The 20,468-nt window shown below is 36.3% G+C and overlaps 1 protein-coding gene across 10 annotated transcripts in view; it reads right to left on the bottom strand.

Moving 5' to 3' along the window:
• Positions 1-10,000: 10,000 nt before the first annotated feature.
• The window catches only part of VRK1 (VRK serine/threonine kinase 1), a 114,487-nt gene continuing 104,019 nt past the window's right edge, over positions 10,001-20,468 (bottom strand). For 4 of the 10 annotated variants that reach the window (XM_071213701.1, XM_071213703.1, XM_071213702.1 and 1 more), the window contains 3 exons: positions 18,712-18,802; positions 17,222-17,293; positions 13,696-13,917 (listed from right to left, as the gene is read on the bottom strand). In XM_071213701.1, coding sequence (XP_071069802.1) covers positions 13,886-13,917; positions 17,222-17,293; positions 18,712-18,802 — 195 coding nt within the window. In that variant the 3' untranslated portion in view covers positions 13,696-13,885. Of the gene's footprint in view, positions 13,918-17,221; positions 17,294-18,711; positions 18,969-20,468 lie in introns of those variants that run through there. The other 6 variants (XM_071213705.1, XM_071213706.1, XM_071213707.1 and 3 more) reach the window with 4 other exon arrangements.

A 20,468-nucleotide genomic window follows, 5' to 3' on the forward strand; every position in this document is an offset into this window, starting at 1 on the left:
GCCCAGTGGCTCAAACATGTGTCAAGCAAGTAGATGAAATGGCAAAGGCCTATCTGCAAAGCAGCACTCAGCATGGAGAGAAATCATCAGATCCCTGCATTTTTTTTCTTCTCTGTTCCCACCATAAACAGAAGACTAGTAGGGAATTCTAGGAAAGGTTTTAATGGCCAAAGAGTTAAATTAAGCCACCTCTTTAAAACCACTCTGCTTGGCTTCTTGCTGTTAGGCTACTGGTTAGTGCAATAAGAGTTGGCCTTGGCTTTTGGTATATGACATGCTTGCTTCCTAGAAGGGATTCATTTCACCCTGTATCTACCTTTCTCTGGCTACAGTTGAAGGCTCATGGTTATCTTGGAGTGTGTTTGTTTCTGCAGTTCTCTCCTTGTGAAGAGGATTCCTAGTAAGCCAAGATGCAGAATCATGCTTTCCTTTAACATTCTGTTGTGCACCTTACTGATTCCCAAATCACGCATTCAGGAATACAATCGGAGAGACTGCTTCCATGTAGTTTGGCAATGCGCTTTCCTTAGCTCTGACTCATATTATTTGAAAATTAGTTGCAGTCACATTTCAGGTAAGCTTGCCAGATCTTAGAAAACAGAAATACAGGACACGCAATTAAATTGAATTTCAGACAAAATGTTTTAGTGTAAGTATATCCCATGCAACATTTGGCAATTTGGCACATATTTATACCAAAAAAAAAAAAAAAAATTGGATTATTTCTAGAAACCCTAATTTTAGACTTCCAGCAACCAAAGAGAGTAGGAGAAATCTGTGAAGTTCATCTTCAAGCAGCTTCAGCCAGTTTTCTTATTTTGTGTAATGGGGGATGTAGCAGTTTGATATTATTGATAAATTCCAGGAAGAAATATTGGATTATGTTTGTAAACTGATCTTTTCCTCTGGGCATATTAGATTATATTGGATTCAAAGGTTTACTTGATTAAGTAAATATGTAAATCTCTTGTGCCAGTAGGGAGGGGACTCACAGATAAAAGGCAACCCAGAGTCGGAGGGTTTTTTTTGATGTCAGAGTTTTGATATTGGAGTTTGATGCTGAAGACTTAAGCTGGAGCCCACAGAGGAAACAGAAGCAAGTCCCAGGAAGAGAGGAACCCTGAGCCCAGGAAGAAGAAGCCTGAGGAAGGGAGGAACCCAGGAAGCCTGAACCCTCACAGGCGTTGGCAGCCATCGTGCTCCAACATGTGGAAATAGACTTTGATGAGGGAAATAACTTACACTTCATGGCCTAGTATCTGTAAGCTCCTACCTTAAACAAACACCCTTTATAAAAGCCAACCGATTTCTGGTATTTTGCATCAGCACCCCTTTGACTAATACAGGGGATATACATCATCGTAAGTGGTCTCCCCCAGCCAACTCTAAATTCTTCATATGTAGTAGCTAGTGGAGGGCCATATATGAGAGTAGATAGAATATGTCAGCATTTGAAATTAGAACTACCTAGCTTTCAAATATCTTGAATTTTAGAAAATATCCCTGCAATAGTAGGAAAAAAAGAAAGAAAAAAAGTGCCCCCTAAACTTCATGCTCATTGAACACGTCTTCTGCCATCTGGAATGTCTTCTAATTGGTCTCAGTTACTGCCCATCAGTGGTTCCTGCTGCTTGGTTCATCACTTCCATGTTCTCCTCAAAGTGGAGCAGATCTATTTCAGGATATGAATCCCTACCCTTTCACATATTAGCTTACTTGGCATCTGGCTTTCCAAACAAGGACAGAGCACTATGACGGGGTGGAGAGACAGACAGATGCAGAGACCTGTAACTGTGTGCAGCAACAGGATGTGTCCTCAGTTGTAGATAGGAGATGGGAGATGGATTCCTGCCTACGTTCCTAGACCAAACACCTGGAGGGACAATGTGAAACCCCAAGTTTCTGTATTTCTGTTGATTATAATATCACTGCTATCCTAGCTTACATTTCTGCCACTAAGACTTGTACCCAAGAGTGCAGCTGAATGAGAAAGCCTTCCCAGTCCACTGGATACTTATAAAGTAATATGATATCCTTCTGCAAGCTATTATAAGGGAACCCAAGTCTCACAACATTTGTGCCCTACAGGAATTGTGATCTGATGCCAAGTTTGTTATTTTTAACTTCCAATTGCATAGGTGTGAGCCATTTGCATACTAAGTAGCACTGGTTCTCCTTCCATGGGTCAGGGGCATGAGAAAGATGCAAATCTCTAATTTTTAAGCTACTTAGATTTTGGACTTGTTCGCTACTGCAGTATGATCTAGAAAACCCTGATATCAGGGTGGACAATATTTGGGGAGTGCAAGGGCCAGGTTGCAATGGTGAGTGTGAAATCGAGTTACTCATAGAGGTTGTGGCCACAAAGGGAGCAGTGAGGAAGGTAGACCTGGAGGCTGACATGTTTGGGCTCAGATCCCGTTGCATTACTCATTTAACTGTGTGACTTTGGGCAAGTCACTTGACCTCTTCACCATCAGATTTTCTGGAAAATCATAGATCGTTATGAAGACTAAATGAGATAATGAGGGTGGGAGAGAGGGGACTTAAGTGAATAAAAGGAAAGAGAAAAAGGAAAGATTTAGGTTAACATCTTCTATTTAAATCACTAAATTCAGAATATGATAGAACATTGACATTTGAAGATGATTACACTATTTCCATGATTATTTAAAACATGACAAGTGTTTCTGCCATCACACACCAACACATTTCAGCTGTCTCCTCTTGGGCAACAGGTCGCTTGGACCCTTGGATTCATTTAAAGGATATGACTAGTCCTACTGCCTCCATACTTCTCTTGGGCTTTGACCCATCTCTTAAGGAAGTATTTTCCTTTATTAGGAAAACCGAAACAAAGTAAAAGGCTTGTCCTTTCATCTACCAACATTAACACTATACCCAGAAGGCAGTGTGTACCCAATAAATATTTAATAAATGAAAATCTCATGAAAAGATGAGAGGATGGAAGAATGGTAACTGATGTAGCAGAGCAGAGGAAGTCCCTGGAGTACTGGCCTGAGCAGTACAGGATTCCAGGTTCCCTTGGGACTGGGGTGAGGGGAGCAGGCCTGAGAATGGGAGGCAGGGGGGCTTGTTTGGATCTTAGTCTTCCACCCCCATTCAGCACAGCCAAACAATTCCAAAAATTTTTTAAACATCTCCAAAAATGTTGAAAATGAAGGAAGTCTCTCAAAAGAGAACGAAAAAATAGAAAATGAAGATAAAAGATAGGAGATCAAGCCAGGAGGTCCAGTGAATAACTAAGGCTCTAGAAAGAGAGAAATCAAACAGGAGGAAATTATCAAAGATGTAATAAAATAAATTTTCCCAGAACCTAAAAACACAGTCCTCTGAACTCAAAGGGCCACTGAGTCAAGCCACACCATGTCAAAATCTGAAACAGCAACCTCAATGGCTGACCGGATTCAACTCTTGTTCCTCTCTAGTCTGTCCTCCCAAAACAGCTGGAGTGGTCTTTTAAATGCAAAGCAGAGCCTATTGCTTCTCTGCTTATAAGCTTCCAATGACTTCCAATTTCAAACAGAACAAAACTCAAATTCATTTCCATTGCCCTAAATGAAATGGCTTCTGGTGATTTTTTTGGACTTCATTTTCTGCCTCTGTTTCCTTTGTTTCCCACACTCCAGTCACACTGTATTCCTCTTTGCTCCTCAAACACACTAACCTCAGGACCTTGTCACTGGCTTTTGTCTCTACCTAAAACACTCTTCTCCCATATGGTTGCATCCTTCTTGCTCTTCAGGCCTGAGCTCTAACACCACCTTCTCAGAGAGGTCTTCCCTGGTCACCATAACTAACACAGCACCCGCCACCCAACATTCTTCACTTTTTGGTTTTATATTCTTCATTGCACTTACCACAATTTGAAGTTACTGTACAAAGTTCTTATCTTTTCTTCCTCTACCAGACTATAGATCTGTAAGTGTTCACTTATGTATCTTCAAGGTTTAGAACAACACCTGGGGTAAAGTAAATGTTCCATATCTGACAAATAAATGAGTTCCTAATACAACAAATGACAAGAAGCCTCACAAAGGAACATCTCCATGAAATAGTACAAAACCAAGGATAAAGAGGAGATCCTGAGAGTTTGAAAGAAAAGGGTATCAGAATGCATTAGAATTCTCAGACACATTAATAGAAGATAATGGGGGCAACATCTTAAAAAGTCCGAAGGAAGATAATTTTCAGCCTAGACTTCAATACCTAGCCAAACTATCTATCATATTATATGTGAAGGTAAAGATATTTCATTTTCAGATGGGCAAGACAAAAAAATTATCTCCCTTATAACTCTTTCTAAAGGAAACATATAGAGGATGTACTAATGCAAAGCAAGAGAGAAAACCAAGAAGATATACAAACCAGGAACAGGAGATCCAAAACATAAAAGTGGTAAGGAGAAGTAGAGAATGATGGTGAAGGGGAGCCCTAGGATTAGAGCTGAGCAGGAACCCAGAGACAAATTGATATTGGTTGGAACAAAAAGAAAGGCTCCAGGAGGGAGGCCTTCTGAAGAGAAAAGGAGAGGAGAGGGGAGGGGAGAGGAGAAGATGAGGGAGGGGAGGGGATAGATTTTCTGATTTGATTGAGCATGTGAAAGAAAAAAGCTACTGAAAAATGTATGAAGCATCTGATGGAATTACTGTAAAGAATAAAATACATACTTATTCCCAATCTATAATTCTATACAAGTCAAACTATCAGGAAAGGTAGAACAAAGACACTTTCAGATATGCAAGATCTCAAAAACTTTACCTCCCACATCTTTTACTTGGGCAACTATTAGAGGATGTGCTCCACCAGACAAAAGAAATAAACTGAGAAAGAGGAACACACTGGACCAGGAAACAGGTGATTCGACTCAGAGGTAAAGAGGAAACCCCAGGCTGGGAGAGGAAGCAGGCAGACCCGGGCAGACTATTGTGCCAAAGTTTGATGGCCTATTGGTGTAGATGGCTGGGATTTTGAAAATCTGAGGCTAAGGACTCATTCCAGTCATTTTACCCTCCAGCATGAACAAATAGGCAAAGCAAAAGTCTCCCCATTGATGAGAATCATTACTTTTATTCATGAGATCTTCAGAGATGGTGATGTAAAACTGAGACCTAACATGACAAGGAGTTGAGTTAGAAACTGGTGTCTATTTTATCCCACAGCTTAGCTAAAATCCTTTTTCCCAGTGAAGTGCAATGTAAAACAATCCGGAGCTTTCACTCTTCCTCCTTTAACACACAGGTACCCACTTAAGACCTGCAGAGTGTGGCTTTGGAAGGCTATTCAAGCCTGTAACAGTGCTGTTTCTTGGGAGGGGCATTAAGGCTGGGAGAGAGGGAAGAGAGTTATTTTTTTTGGTCATTTAGTCTTTTGCTGTTGAATGCAACAGGATTTTCTATTTAGATTTCCTGGAGGTCTATGATCCTCCAAGACTTTTCACTATTTTTACCATTTTTATTTCTTTTGATTTTTGTACCATGTACATGTATTACCTAGTCAATAGAAGAATATTTCCTAAAGATTAAAGACAGTGGAGGTGTGAGACCTAACATATTGCAGACACACGTTTAAAGCTCACAAAGGTCATCCATCAACAGCTACAGGGTCCCTCTAAAAGTCACAGCAGGGCTTCTCTTCCTGCCTTTAGTCATCCATGGGAGAAGCCTGACTTCTTAAGAGTTTGTGACCCAGTTTGATTTTCAAAGCCAGTTCTATTTTTATCAAAGGCCCATTAGTTCAACATATACATTTGTTAATAGCATATTAATTTTACTGCATATATTCTAACTCTGGGTAAATGGCCTCTTTTGCCCTCTTCCATCAGTTTCTGGCACAGAACAAAAATTACTGGAGATGGTGCAGCAGTGCTCCAAAATGTATTCACCAAATGCAATGAATGTGCCACGATGATGAGTTGTTGTGGGAGGAGTGGGGTGAGGGGGGTGGGGGATATATGGGGACCTCATATTTTTTTAATGTAACATTAAAAAATAATAATAAAGAAGGAAAAAAAATAAAATAAAAATGAAAAAAAAAATTACTGGAGAGACCCTCCAGCCTGTGTTCTTTGCTAGGATATGTAAAGCTCTTTCCTTTGTGAGGAGGCTATACTCTCACTGACAGCAGCTCAGCCCTCTCTGGCCAAAGGCTGGAGAAGATTGGAATGGAAGGTCACATGTAAATACGGGCTACTGAGTACATTTCAAATGAAATGCACTTATGATGAACACTTGGGTTCTGTCTGCCAGGTGGCCTTCTAGCAAAGAGAGCACCATAAAAGCTAAAACTTAACAGTAGTTCCCAGGGTGTTAGGAAGGCCAACTGTGGAGGAATGGTCCAAAATGGGGAAACGGAAAGTATTCAAACCCACTAGTTTCAAAATTTTTTAAGATTAAACCACAATCCCTATTGCTTTTGAATGGGGAACCAGAAAAAGCCAGTTTGGTGTTTTGTGTTTTTTAATCTGCATATTTTTGAAGCAGAAAACCAATTTTTTTCAAAATGGGACATTGGCAAAATCAGACAGGGGTAGGGATAGGGAACTGCTTCAGATGCACTCAGCTGAGTCAGGGGACAAGATTTATTTATCTACCGGCTTCCTATACACTTCATTCCAGAGTTTTGGTGATTCTGAAATAAAATATCAATTGAAGGATTCCTGTACCAGTTCCTTTCTTTTGAGACAGCCTGCATTATAAATTATAAAAATTCCTGAAATTAAGTATCTTTGCAAATGGAAAACAGACCCAACGTCGCAATTAGGAGGGAGAGGGACCCAACCTAGAAACTAAAATCATGATAAACTCATTTGCAAAGGGTGGGGGAGTGTTAGAAACCGTCTTCTGAATTTAAAAATACTAACAATGGGGACTATCAATTAGGCACAGAGGGCTTTGAGCCTATGTGCTGGCTCATCTACAATTTTTTTTTAATGTCTGGCAGAATGTTTTACAAACTAAACGCAGCAAGACTACAATTATACCAGAAGGTGCCTCAGATGGTTTTGCTAATAATTTTGATCAGCTGAAATGGAGAAAAAATCATCTCAAATTACTCACTTTTCAAAAAACCATCAATTTCAAGTTGGAATACTAAACTCCTATTTTCTTCCTTCTTCTATCACCATCAACCAGATAAAACCAAACCCCCAAAGAACCCTCATAAAAAGGAAAATAGGGTAGGCAGTGATGTTTTTTAGTATATCCGCATATTAAAAATCTTGTCAATGCTAATCTTTTGAGATTCAGAAGTCGGGTCCAAGGTATGTGTAAGTGTTCGAGGACAGTAAGCTCCTCTAAAGAACTCGGGGGTGACGAGGCTGGCATTGCTACTGCTGCAAACATTTAAGTGCGAACCACCATATATTGGCTTTTGTTTTAATAGCCTTTTAACCAACTTTGTTAATGGACTGAATGCAATTTAGATATGGAACTTGGCTAAAACGTAGCTTCAATTGGCTATTAAAATTTAAGAGCCAACTAAGATAGCTAATTACAAAAAAAGCTCCAGTGATAATGCTAAGCAGAATTAGTAATAGCAAATGACAGTCTGTCTAGTCTTATTCCCATAGGGAAAGAAACTCTTAACTGAGAAGTCAACCAGACAATGTGCAGCAAACCTAATTGCATTGCTGGTATTATGGCATAGAAATCTGGCAGTTCACTGGCACAAAACAGTGAGTAAAGTCTGTCAAACTCCAGTCAGAAAGCAACTGACCCTCTTCTACATACCAGTTAGAGCAGATTCCAGGAAATTTTATTTTTATTCACAGTTGATGGGTAAGTGTGCTTTCACTGAGGAACATTTCTGTAAAACCCTAGTGGGGTGGGTGGGAATGGAAGGAAGCCGTGCCTCCAAAAAGTACATTTCAAAGGGGAAAAGATCTTTCACCTACACAGAATTAGATTCTCCTTTTAAAGGTATTTAGGTCTCAAAAAGGCAACAATAAATATGACTGCTCAAAAGATTAGCTTGGAAGAAGAGGGGGTTAAAAAAACCCACTGTTCTCCTTCTTTGCCTCCTGATAGATGCCCTCATGATGGCATCAGTGGAAGGGCAGGGTAGCTCTCCTGTGAAGATTTATCATGTTTGGTGGCCACTTTGAATCGGAGGAAGTGGAGTCTTTAACATTCCCTAGTCAAGTGTCTCCCTGCTGTGCCTGTAAATGTCAGTCCAGTTTTTTCACGGCTGTGCGCACAGATTAGAAACAGCAGGAGAGCTTGGGAGTATGACTACAATACCAGTAAGGACACTTGTCTTCGTGGCACTGCTCAAGTGATTCTTGGAATGCAGGACCCTGCTGTTTTCTAATATTTACACACAACTGGAGTCATCGAGAGCAGTAAATGCAGTCTAAAGGCAGCTTGCTTCTTTTGTGTTAGGGACTTTACTTCAAATAGGGGGATCAACAGTAATGCCACAGGAAAAAAAAACCATTTTTAAAAGTTTCAGATTTCCCCACAATTTTGCTGATAAAAGACCAACCAGGTATTATTACAACTGTTCACTTAGCTCAACCCTCCCTTGCACACATTTTCTAGGAGCATCATACAGTTCACTGGGAACAGCAGGTGTTTGGGGTGCTTGACCTGGAATTGTGATTTTGCAGGCTGTGGTTTCTCTGACCTCTACAGGGAACAGAGGGGGCCTTGGAACCCATTTTGATGTAATTTCAGCCACCTTTGCTTTCTGAGCACTTTGCATGGCATACCAAAGACTTAGTTCGGGACCATAGCACCTGGAATACAGACAATTTCTCTTTCAAAAGCCTGATTAGTAACTCAAAAAGAAAAAAAAAAAAAGAGAAAGAAAACACCACTGTGACAGGTGTATGAAGATCTTAATGTCTAAATGACTTAATTATAAATGGTAGGGTAAATTACATACTTTGGCATAAGCTTAAATACCTGCCAAGGAATTCTAGACTAGAACGGTGAGGGGCTGAAGTTGGGAGAGTTTTGCCCAGGGACCTGGGAGGCACTATACTCTTGCATCTACAGTGTTAAGGAGATTAGGATGTACACAATGCCTGTCCAACTGAATGGATTCATCATTTGTTACCACCAAAAAGTTCTGGCACCGTTAATGAAATGAAGATGAGAACAAATCTTTCTTGGGATAGGGGTGGGGGGTGCGGAGGCTAAAATGGCCAGAACATGAAAGGTCTTCTCAAGGATCTTGAAGGCACATTTCTAAATCTAGGAAAGTTCAAGGAGTAAATTATTACTCCCTTCTCTCTTCCAGTCAATCGAATAGGATCAGTATGCACTTCCTAGTGGTACTTCCCCTGTGATAGATATATTGCCCTAGAACTTCTTGACTTCTGGTTGAGCAGACCCTTCAATTGCTTTAAGACTTTTTAGTACTTAAAGTACATATTGGACCCTGATGGGGAAAGTGTAGGTGCATCTCTAACATCTGAGAATTATATGAAAAAGGCCCACCACAAACTTCTGTACTAAGATTTTTGCATCAAGGTCAGAGAGATGATTGAATACAGGAATTCTTAAATTTTCAAAGAAACTGTGTAGCCCAGGTGCTGTAAAGTGTTCACTTACACAACTGCGATCACTTTTTCACTTGCTAGGGATATCAAAAGCAGAAAGACTATCTACAGAAAAACGGAGAGATTTCAGACTACTGTTCAACTTCCTCACTCCTCCACACACTGATTCACTCCTTTAAACTCCTTCCTGCTTCTGCAGTCCAGCCCCAAGAAAGATATCTTATAGGTAGGTCATCTCCACTTTGAACACTTGAGATTTCAAATTCCTAACAAATGCTGGACTTCAAAGCAAAAGAGATTTTGAAGATCATTTGCAGTAGTTCGTAAGTAAAAACCAATTTGCTCAGGGTGGAACTTTTACAGATAATTTCCTGATGAGTCTAAACTACAGAAATTCAAGAATACTAATAAGCTGCAAAATGCTACTGCCATGCTATAAGAAAACTCATCATTATATTAAAAACACATCCACAGTGAAGTGGAAACGGTATTTTATTTATAAAATAATAACAAAGTGATAGAGCTGTCTAAACCACAGACTAGTGTAAGTGTATGTAGCTATAATTTTATCAAGGCCCTTTTATAATATTAATTCTTTAATGCGACTTTTTGTACTCTATTAGTAGAGTTTAAGTAATGAGGGGTTGGCAGAATAATGTGTAGAACTAAAGAAAAATCTATGTAGTTTTATCTATGCAACTGCTATAACTATGAAAAATTATGGAGGCATCACACAGGACTAAAAAATAACATAGCCAAAAATAGTTTTTGTCATGGTGGTAGGATCATAAGATTTTTTTCCTTTCATTTTGATTTGTAAATGTGGTCTGGGCAATAAATAATAATTAATAAGCAAAGCAGCATTAATTAAATCAGTGTGGTGCTGGCATAAGGACAGATAGATGAAATCAAACAAATAATTCAGAAACAGACCCTGGTAATAACAACTTGAGTATGTAATAAAAGGAGGCATCACAAACTGTCATCTTCATTGCCATAAGGTGCACCAAAATAAATTCTATATGGACTGAAAACTTAGAAGCATTAAAAAAAACTTTAGAAAAAGTCATGTTAACTACTTCTGATTTCTGGATGGGAAATATAACAGTGACAAAAATTACAATAGAAAGGATAGGCTAAAGCCATAAAAATTGTTTCATAAAAATGAAAAAGATTTCACCAACAAATAAACATCAACTAACAATAAACAACGTAATAAAAGCCAGCAATAAACATGACAAAGGGTTAAGGTCATTACTATGTAAACAGTTCATAGAAATACACTAAGGAGAAAAGAGAAGACTAATTTACAATTAAAATGTTGTTCAGATTCATTAGCAATTAAAAACATTTTACCTTATTAGAGATTTTTAAAAACTAATACTCAAAGATGACAAAAATGTGAGATGAACACTCCTGCGCAAAATGTTAAATGATACATTTTTGCAATACAATTTCATAATATACATCCAGTCCATTTTTATAGTCTTTAACCCAGAAATTCCCCTTTGAAAATCTAAGGAAATATTTATGTGTAGACACATTTCTGCATATTCCAATACTAGAAACAAGTTGACGTCCAATAGTAGGGAAATGATCATATATCCATAAGAAAAAACACCATAGAAATATAAACATTATATTCACAATGTATTTGTAATAACATTGGAAGGTGTATTTGTTAAAGAGCAGAATATTATATTTTATATAAAGTATGAACAATAACTATTTAAAGATAATAAATAGAAAAGACTGATAGAAAATGTGTCAAAGTATTAACAGTGGTTGGCTGTGGGTGGAAGTATGGCTGGCTTTTCTTTTGACCCTTTTCTGTATGTACTAAATTTTCTACAGTGACCATATATTAGTAATACATTTATAATCAGAAGATTATAATTAGATTCTAAGGATTAAAATTAGAATTTTAAAGGGTAAACAAATACATAATGCTCGGGTACATATACAGATTCACACACTCAAGACACACATAATTTGTCTACTTCCATCAGTAATTTAGTGCTATACCATTTGGGTCTTTACATGAACATTTAATCTAGTAATGCAAAGAAATAAAGAGTTTTATAGCTCTGGTCTGCCTATTAGTATTTTATTTGTCTTAAGAGGTCACGATTGAACACCTAGAAGCTATTTTACTTCAGGGTTTAACTTGTTACCAAACCTTAATCAGTTGCTTCCTGGAAAACTGAGAGTTTATCCAGCTCCTGTTGCCAAAATGGACAAGAGCCTGACATAAGTGTTACTCCTCAACAAACCAGGAAAACCTTTTATCACTAAGGATTGGAGAAAATGACAGAGAAGGCAGGACTAAATGATGCCAAGAATACTTTAGAATATAAGCTGAATTGTGAAGGGAGAACAAAGAATGTCAAATCCACTCAATGCAGGGATTGGAATGAAAGCAAAAACAATGTAAGATAAAAATAATAAATACAGATCTGAAAAAGGCAAGGAAAAAAAGTCTAACTCAGAATGACAAGAAGGATGCTTAACCATTAAAAAAAATAAAGGCAGGAGGAACAAAACAGTGTAAGGTATGGAGTAAGAGACTAGCAGAACAAGGGACACAGAAGATGAATCAAACTGGCTACTATGGCTAGTGGTTTTTCATTAATTTCTGCAGCCCTGCCAATATAGTAACATTCAAGAAAATGCCAGCACTTGTTACAAACAATATGTGAGGAAATATTTCTTTTCTTAATATTTAACCAACAGGTTTTGCTGTTTTTGTGTTTTGAAAAATAAAAAAGGCTAAGCATATACACAAAAACACACCACACACATTTTATCCTATTTTAAGCATCAATGTGTTTGAAACAGAACTCGAGAGTTGATTTAGGTGTTACAAATAAACTTGGGACCGTAACACTGATGAGCATTAAAATCCAACATTCTACAGAAAACAGGAGTTGTCTCTGCCCAAAATCTAATTCTCTATTCTATGAACACACATAGCTTTAGAACTTCAGGATGCATTCAAAAGATTAACTGTCAAAGAAAAATCTGCAGGTCTATTTGGCATTTTTCAATAGCTAACCACTACAATGACAAATGCTTCACATTACAAATAAATATCCACATCAGAGCCAGAAGTTACAGCCTTTGTGTTGGCTCAAAGTTTCTCAAATTTGGTATAACTCTGGTAATTGTTAGTATTTCCACATTCTACTTGTGTGTGTTTACATAAAATTTTCTTTAAATCAACCTACTTTTTAAAAACTGAAATAACCCACTTTAGACTTGTCCTAGGAAGTAGAGAAATCACCAGAATGTGTGCTAATTATATTCTGAATACACATTGAAGTACTGAAGTATTAAAATAATTGTGTGTTCATACACTACCTAAAAACACTGAACATGCTACAAGTGATAAGGCTTACCACCTTTTGGGAAATACTGTAGTCCAATCCCAAATTTTCTAACAAAGTAAATTTTCAGTAATGTAGCCTGAAAATTGTTTCAAAAACACCTTCAAATTCCAAGGTTTTGTTCCCAAGGCAACTAAAAAAAATTCCTTCCACATATGAAAATTCCTAATCATGAAAACTAAGTACTTGGTCCTGCATGCAAATATTATATGCTATAAAAAATGAAACACCTAAGAAAAATAATCTCCTGTGAATGGAAAACAGGCTATAGGTATCTAGTTCACAGGATCTCCTTAAAGGAAGCCAGTCTTTAAAAAATTTTTTACCAAGCCACCACTTGATATTTCATCTATTTTGTGGTATAGCTTGCATATTTACATAACTCCTATGTTATTTAACTTTCCAAATGTGTGTATTTTATCTCTCAGAGATATATTTACTCTACTCTTTCTTTCATATTCCTTCCCTTTCTTTTTACTTCCCACTTTATATTGCAGGTACTTAATAAATGCTGGTGGAACTAAACAAAAATCAATACAGCCCAAACCTTACTGCCAAAACAAATTGAGTATTTTTATCAAGCAAAAGGGGCCTTTAAGTTTTGTATTTTGTTAAAAGTGAAGACTTTGTCAAATATTTTTATCCACTCTGGGAAATGTATGATTGGAAAAGTGCATGTCATACTAATTTTTTTCATGTGTACTCCAAAACCTCAAACACATACAGCATGGGATAGCTTAAAAGAGTATAACCTGAAGATTTGGGGATTTTAATAAATTAGACTTTAATTACAGTATAAAGCATTTATTTTAATTATTAAAAAGTTTACAAATGTTTTTCAATATCACAGTATTTATTTTTCAATTCCCCAACCCACCAGGGCACAAGTGAAAATAAAACATTTAATATAGAAAAAGAGAAAAACAAAAGGAAAGGAAAGGAAGAAAAGAAAATTTGGTTCACAGGATTGGATTTACTTCTGGACTCTCTTTCTGGTTCTTGCACCTTCAGGTGTGGGGAGAAAGAAATTTAAATCATTAATCATTATTTTACAAAAGCAAAAACTGAGCAGAAATGTATTTCTATACATAATTACTAAAATGTAAAAGTCTAATTGACCATGATGTTTGCGAAGATGAAATTTGTACACCACTAAAGTTGTAACTGTTAATACACTAAAAATCTTAGGAAATTGTCAACTCTTAAATATGTCAAAAAATATGCCAACAAAGTCTACCTTCTAGTCTTAAGTGCCCATCAGAATGCTTACACTGAGAATACATAACCAATATACACTGGTATTGAAATATTTCTCCCAACAATTTTTATTGTAAAATTTAAAACATTAACCTCCAAATCTAAATTACAGCAACAAGATAAACATTCGTTCCTTTGGAAGAAGAGATGAGACATAATACAAAAAGCAAGGAATTTAATTCTATATGTGATGCTTTTTAAAGTCTGTTATCTATACTCTTTAAAGCAGGGGAGCACCAGGCTATCCCAAAATGGAGTGTCCTTTCCACTAGGAATTAAAATGAATCCCAACTGAGTAGTCTTTTAGAAAAGCACCACATCCGATACTGGTAGAAATCCCTTATGACAGTTCCTACACAATGATTCCTGGGTTAGAATGTCAGTTATTTCCTAAATGGGGACTTGGGAACATGGCTCACAAGGAGACTTTTTCTTACTACCATCCCCACTGTACCTCCAACTCGGGTGCTCTCCACCAGCCAGCACAGAATCACAAGGATAAGCTTAAGTCTGAGCATGACTGCCTATGGCCCCGTTCCTTCCCACTGCCTCATGCTTCACTCGCCTGGCAGAGAGTAGTAGTATCAGAGTGAGGGGCAGCAAGGTCACCCATCATTAACCAATGAATGCACCAAACAACAAAGAGATCAATACTTCGTTTCTGAAAAGTACAAAACACTCTTTGAATCTAGGACAAAGTACCTACCACACATGTCTAATAATGAACAGTTTCTAAAGGTTTTCTGATTACAGATTTATTTAGTTCCTTAATTGGAAGATCAGTTTAAAGATGAGTATCTTTTTTATTTTCCAAGTTCTAGTTTCTATTCAATTGCTGTACAGTTCAATTACAGAAAATCTCAAATTTATTTAAGTATCTTTTTTCCCCTATTCTTAATACACAGCCTACATAATGGTTGGTTTAAAAATTTAATTTTTCTTCTATTTTTGTGATACAGCCTGCTATCAAAAGATAGCCCAGGGTAGTTCTGTAATCTTTTATTTCAAGAATTTTGAAATTAATTTTGCATAGGGAACTGACAATGCTGTTATCATTTGAGACAAGCATAACAGGATTATTACAAAACCAAAGTCAATAATCAATACTACAGAATGTCTCCCTTTTTCATGTATTTTTGAATCTATAACTACTTTAAAAGGACACTCAAATAATAATTATAACTACATTTAAATAGATCATTCTCACTAATGCCTACATTTGACATTTTACTGTTAGATTAAATATCATTGCTGCTTATACCCTTAGATTTTGAAATTAAAGTTTCTCATTGCTCCTAAAAACGCTATCAACACACAGAATTTATTATGTAATCAGTATTATACAACTTGGTGGTTTCACTACATATATCAATTCAATATTTTCCCTAATAATCAATTCTGATTCTTGCAGAAAAAAGTTTTCATAAAATGCACTAAAACTGGTGAAAGGCTAAAGTGTAAAATTTAACATGTGAAAAATGAAATAGACAATTTTAGGATAGTCTTCTATGGTTTTATAACCTAGGAGTGAAAAAAGATGATTTCCTTGTAGGGTGCTCCTAAAAAAACTCTACTTCTTGACCAGTCCATAGATATTTAAGAGGTAAACATAAGTCATGTCGTCTTCAAATTATTCTCAGGAATGGTCCAAAATGCAAAGTTCTTAAAAAATTATACCAACAAGAGTAGGCTCTGTTTTATGACCAGGAGGGACAAAGCATACTAGCCATCAATATCATCGCTACATTAACTAATTTTTAGTACAAGCATGAAATACTGGCATGGTTTAGAAATGCCAGAATACAAATGGTTTTTTAAGGCTTATCATTTTGTGGGGTGAAAAATTACTTGCAGCAAATAACCAAATTTTCTCAATTGGTAAAAATTATGCCTTGCATAAAAATAAAAGGATTAGAGGCCTCTGTTCTTCTTGAAAACCACCCTGTCACCCCCTCTCTTTCTTCAAGAAAACCTACACAATACACATTTTGAAAGCTTTCAGAATGTGTTCTTACACAATGGACCCCCAGCTATTCAAAATGAGTTTAGGTGTATCAAGAAAATTATACACGTTTTTAAAAATGGTCTAAATAGATATTAAAGGAAAGTTGCTCCCATTTTGCTAGGCACAGCATTCTGAAAGATCACACAGTGAGAAAAATCTCTTACCATATTGTAAACCATAAATAGTGTTTGAAAATAAAATTGTTAATGAAGAAACTGACATTTCTAAAACTGCTGTTAGAGGTAACCATTCTTGAAACACATTTATGACACAAAATCTTAAAGCCCTAAATACAGAATTCACTGAATTGTATTACATATTTCTTAAAAATAAAAATCCAAACACAATAACTGTGCGTTCTCCTTCAAGTTACTCTAACCTGATAAATGCAAATATAGACATTTTCTTGAATCCTTGGCTTTTTTTTATTCTTCTTTCTTTTTTAACCTAGAAGCAGTAACATTTTACCATTTTCTCATTCACGAATATTTAAATAGTATAATACCGTAACTAGCTTTATATTTTACGGAAAAACAAATTACAACTGAATTACTTAAAATTGCATTTAAGCAAAGTAATTCAGAGTTTATATGAATAAGAGAGAATCTGATTAATCCTTATCTACTTAAAAAGTTAGGTTAAAAAAAAATCAGACCTGTCTTTAACTCACCTATGGTTCTACTCTCTTCTTTTGTTATTAATAAAATAAATGAAACACCAATATATTTTTCTTACAGAAAGAACCCATCATTACCAGGACCTTTCATTAAAAATTTAGATATAAAAACATTTTTCAAAATGATAGCATAATTTAAAATTTACATATCAAATCAAATACCTCTGTTGCTCATTAAGCAAAGTTCAGGTAACAAATGACCTCCAGGCAACTTAGTCTTCCCCAAGCACAGCTTACCAGTGTCAACCTTACTGTAACAATGTAGGACCTTTCCTAAACTAAAATAACCAGTTCTAAAATTTAAGGGAATTTTTTTAAGTTAGACTATTACTCTATCTTCATAAATGCTCCTTAATTTTGCTCCCACTCACTGTCACAGCTGCTGCTGCTAGCCTCTGGCTGAGACATGCTTCGATGTAATGCTCCTCGGGACTCCTCACTTCCTAATAACAAAATGAACAAGACAGTGGGGGAAGGGGGAAAAAAAACCAAAACAGTAGCGAATCGAAGATGGCAGCAGAAAAGAGAATGGGACTACTTTAAAACCTTTCACCTCCAGAGTAAAGTTACATACTCCCTCTTCAAAGAGCTTAAGAATTATCTGGGGTAAATGCAGATAAACCTAAGCATGTTCTATCCATAATATATAACAAAGAAAATGTTAATAAAATCAAGAGTGAGGATAATTCTCTTTGAAAGTCAAATACTTTGCTTTCCACCAGCATCCAAGTATCCACAAGTGCCACTGTCAAATGGAAGGTCAAAAAACATCATTGGTCTGCCTCAATAGGGCACTTACGCTTCAATGAAATCTTTATGAAAAATAAGTATTTTCTATTAGGAATCAAAAGGCATTTCATGAGGAGCAGATGGAGCTCAAATGGTTGAGCGCTTGCTTCCCACAAATGAGGTCCTGGGTTCAATCTCTGGTACCAAAAAACAATAATAAAAAATTTAAAAAGGCATTTCAGGACCAAGAAAATGATAAAAGATAGGAGGAAAATCTTTTTAGTTTATTTTTTAAAAAGGTATTGTAGCCAGCAATAAATTTCTCATCACTGAGTCAAATAAATCATCTCATATGTATTCTGGAACACATTTTTCTTTTTTTGAGCCACCTATAGGGGTGACAACAAGTCATAGAGTGGCCATTTATTAATATTACTAAACATACCAGACCAAAGCTCAACCTCATTTTGCCCTTGGCAGATGTTGCCTTTGCTAATGTCATTTCTGGAACTACTCCATACTGGAAAGTACCTTTCAGAGTCAGTTTATGAGCCATCTAAGAAAACTAACCCAATGGCTTTATACCTTGCTTTTTGCTTCAAGAGCTTTGCAAAGTGATGACTCAAGGTTTTAATTCCTTGCCTCCCAACTTGTTGAGAGAAAAGAAGAGTTGGCAGCCTTTATGGGGAATATTCAGGCAACTCAGGCAAGTGGAATTTGGCAGTTGCAATAAGCCCATGTATTTGCCACCTGACTCCTGACACAAATTTATCATCTCTGAAATTATGGATCAGTGTGAGGAAGTGGAAAGATATTGGCCCAAGAGTTTTCTGGTCTCTCTCTCTAATGCTTTCACAATAGCTCTGTCATTTAAGTGCTCAGTGTCTCAGACTCCAAATCTGCAAAATGAGAGTAGCTCCCCTGTCCCAAAGTCATGATTGTGAAAGTAAATAAGATGGTTTGTGTAAAAAAAGACATTGTAGTACATACTGTACAAATGTAAGATCTTCTTATACGACACTTTATTATAAAATTAGAATGTTGTCTTGAATACTTAATCCCTTATCGAGTGGTAGGAAAGGAAACCTGGTGTTTATATGAGAAAGAAGCTGAGCAAGACTGTTCAACTTACGGGTTTGTATGGCCTCCTCTGTCTTTATATTTGAGCATTCCATATCTTCAACACTAAGAGCTGTGCTTTCCTCAGTTTCTTTCTTTCGCTTCTTACACATAAATAGAAAAATAAAGGAGAGATGTGGTCTGATGGTCAAATAAGTAAATATACAAACTTACCATAGATAGATCAGTGTAGATATATAAGAATGTATGTATGTGTGGGTATGTCAAAACATGCAGGAAGAATATACACAACTTCAGGATAGTGATTACCTAAAGGGAAAGGATAAGGGGAAAGAAAAAAAACAGGATTAAGAGAACTTTCAACTCAACATTTAGTATGGATGGTGGGCAAATGGATTTGTTACCATCAATCTCCAACTTTTTATGGTTTAAACTGTTCATCATTGAAAACCATGTTTAAACTATCAGAGTCTTTGATCCTAGACTCTCCTTAAACAAAAGTACTTTATAAACTTGATTACACTCCTCACAACACTCATGGTAATACTTATTCTCCCCATTTTATGGTATATGTGTGTCAGGGACGTATAGTGGTCTACTGCTGAAGGGTAAATATATACCTTGCCTTGCACATTTTATCAGAAGCTGCACCACCCAACAGGTGGTGGTAAATATCTATTCATGAAACAATAAATAGCAAGTTTCTGATAAATCTTTTTCTCTTGGTACATTTTCTATAAAAATTTTAAGAAAGAGGGTATATTAGTTCGATCAACTGCTCAAAGCAGATAATATAAAATGGGTTGGATTTACCAATGGAAATTTATTAGCTTACAAGCTTACAGTTTTGAGGCAGAGAAAAACGTTCAAATCAAGGCATTATCAAGGTGATGCTTTCTTCCCAAAGACTGGCTGCCAGTGATTCTGGGCTCCTCTGTCACATGGCAAGGCATATGGTGGCATCTGCTGGTCTCTCCCTTTTCTCCAAGTTCCACTGCTTTCGGCTTCTTCCCTGCTCTTTCTCTCTTTCTCCAAATTCATCCCGTTTATAAAGTACTCCAGAAAGAGGATTAAGACCCACCCCAGGCCACACCTTAACTTAAGTAACCTAATCAAAAGGCCCTACTTAGAAAAGGTTTACAATCATGGAATAGATTAGCTTTACAAACTTGATTTTCTAAGGTACATTATAGTTCCAAACCACCAAAAAGGGCTTTGAATCATGCTATATAAATAATTAATCTTAAAAGTGCAAAGCCATTCTAAAATCTCATTCATTTTCCACCATTTTTTTTTAGGTCTTTCCTATTTCCTTTTTATTTTTCTAGTTGTTATTCAAGAGTTAGTGCTTATATTGTCACATCCATTCTTTGTAAATGTTCATCCAACTTCTTTTTATTCTTTCCTATCACTATGACATATTCTAATTACGTCAATGCTGAATAAAAAGTTTTAAAATTACTTAACATTCTATACATTAGGTATAATTACAGAGGAACATTAGCAATAAATATTAAAACTGTACTTTTGGTATAATTTTATACCATGTAATCTCAATTTTATTTGTGCTAAAATCCAAAATTGTATGCTCAAAGCTTCTCTAGGTTCCCTAAAATATATTTGTGACTTCAGGAAATCATCTAATATGTCGCAAATTTCACATTCAAAATGCAACAGAAAGTCCTCATTTCTATTTTCTAACTATTAATATTAAGTTAATCTTTACCTGAGAATTTTCCTTGCTTCAGGCCATTTTCTGTATAGTTATAAAAGAATATAATAAACACTGCTGACAGCACATTATTCTTT

Source organism: Dasypus novemcinctus, chromosome 3 (assembly GCF_030445035.2).
Source record: "Dasypus novemcinctus isolate mDasNov1 chromosome 3, mDasNov1.1.hap2, whole genome shotgun sequence".
In the NCBI taxonomy this organism is placed as follows: domain Eukaryota; kingdom Metazoa; phylum Chordata; class Mammalia; order Cingulata; family Dasypodidae; genus Dasypus; species Dasypus novemcinctus.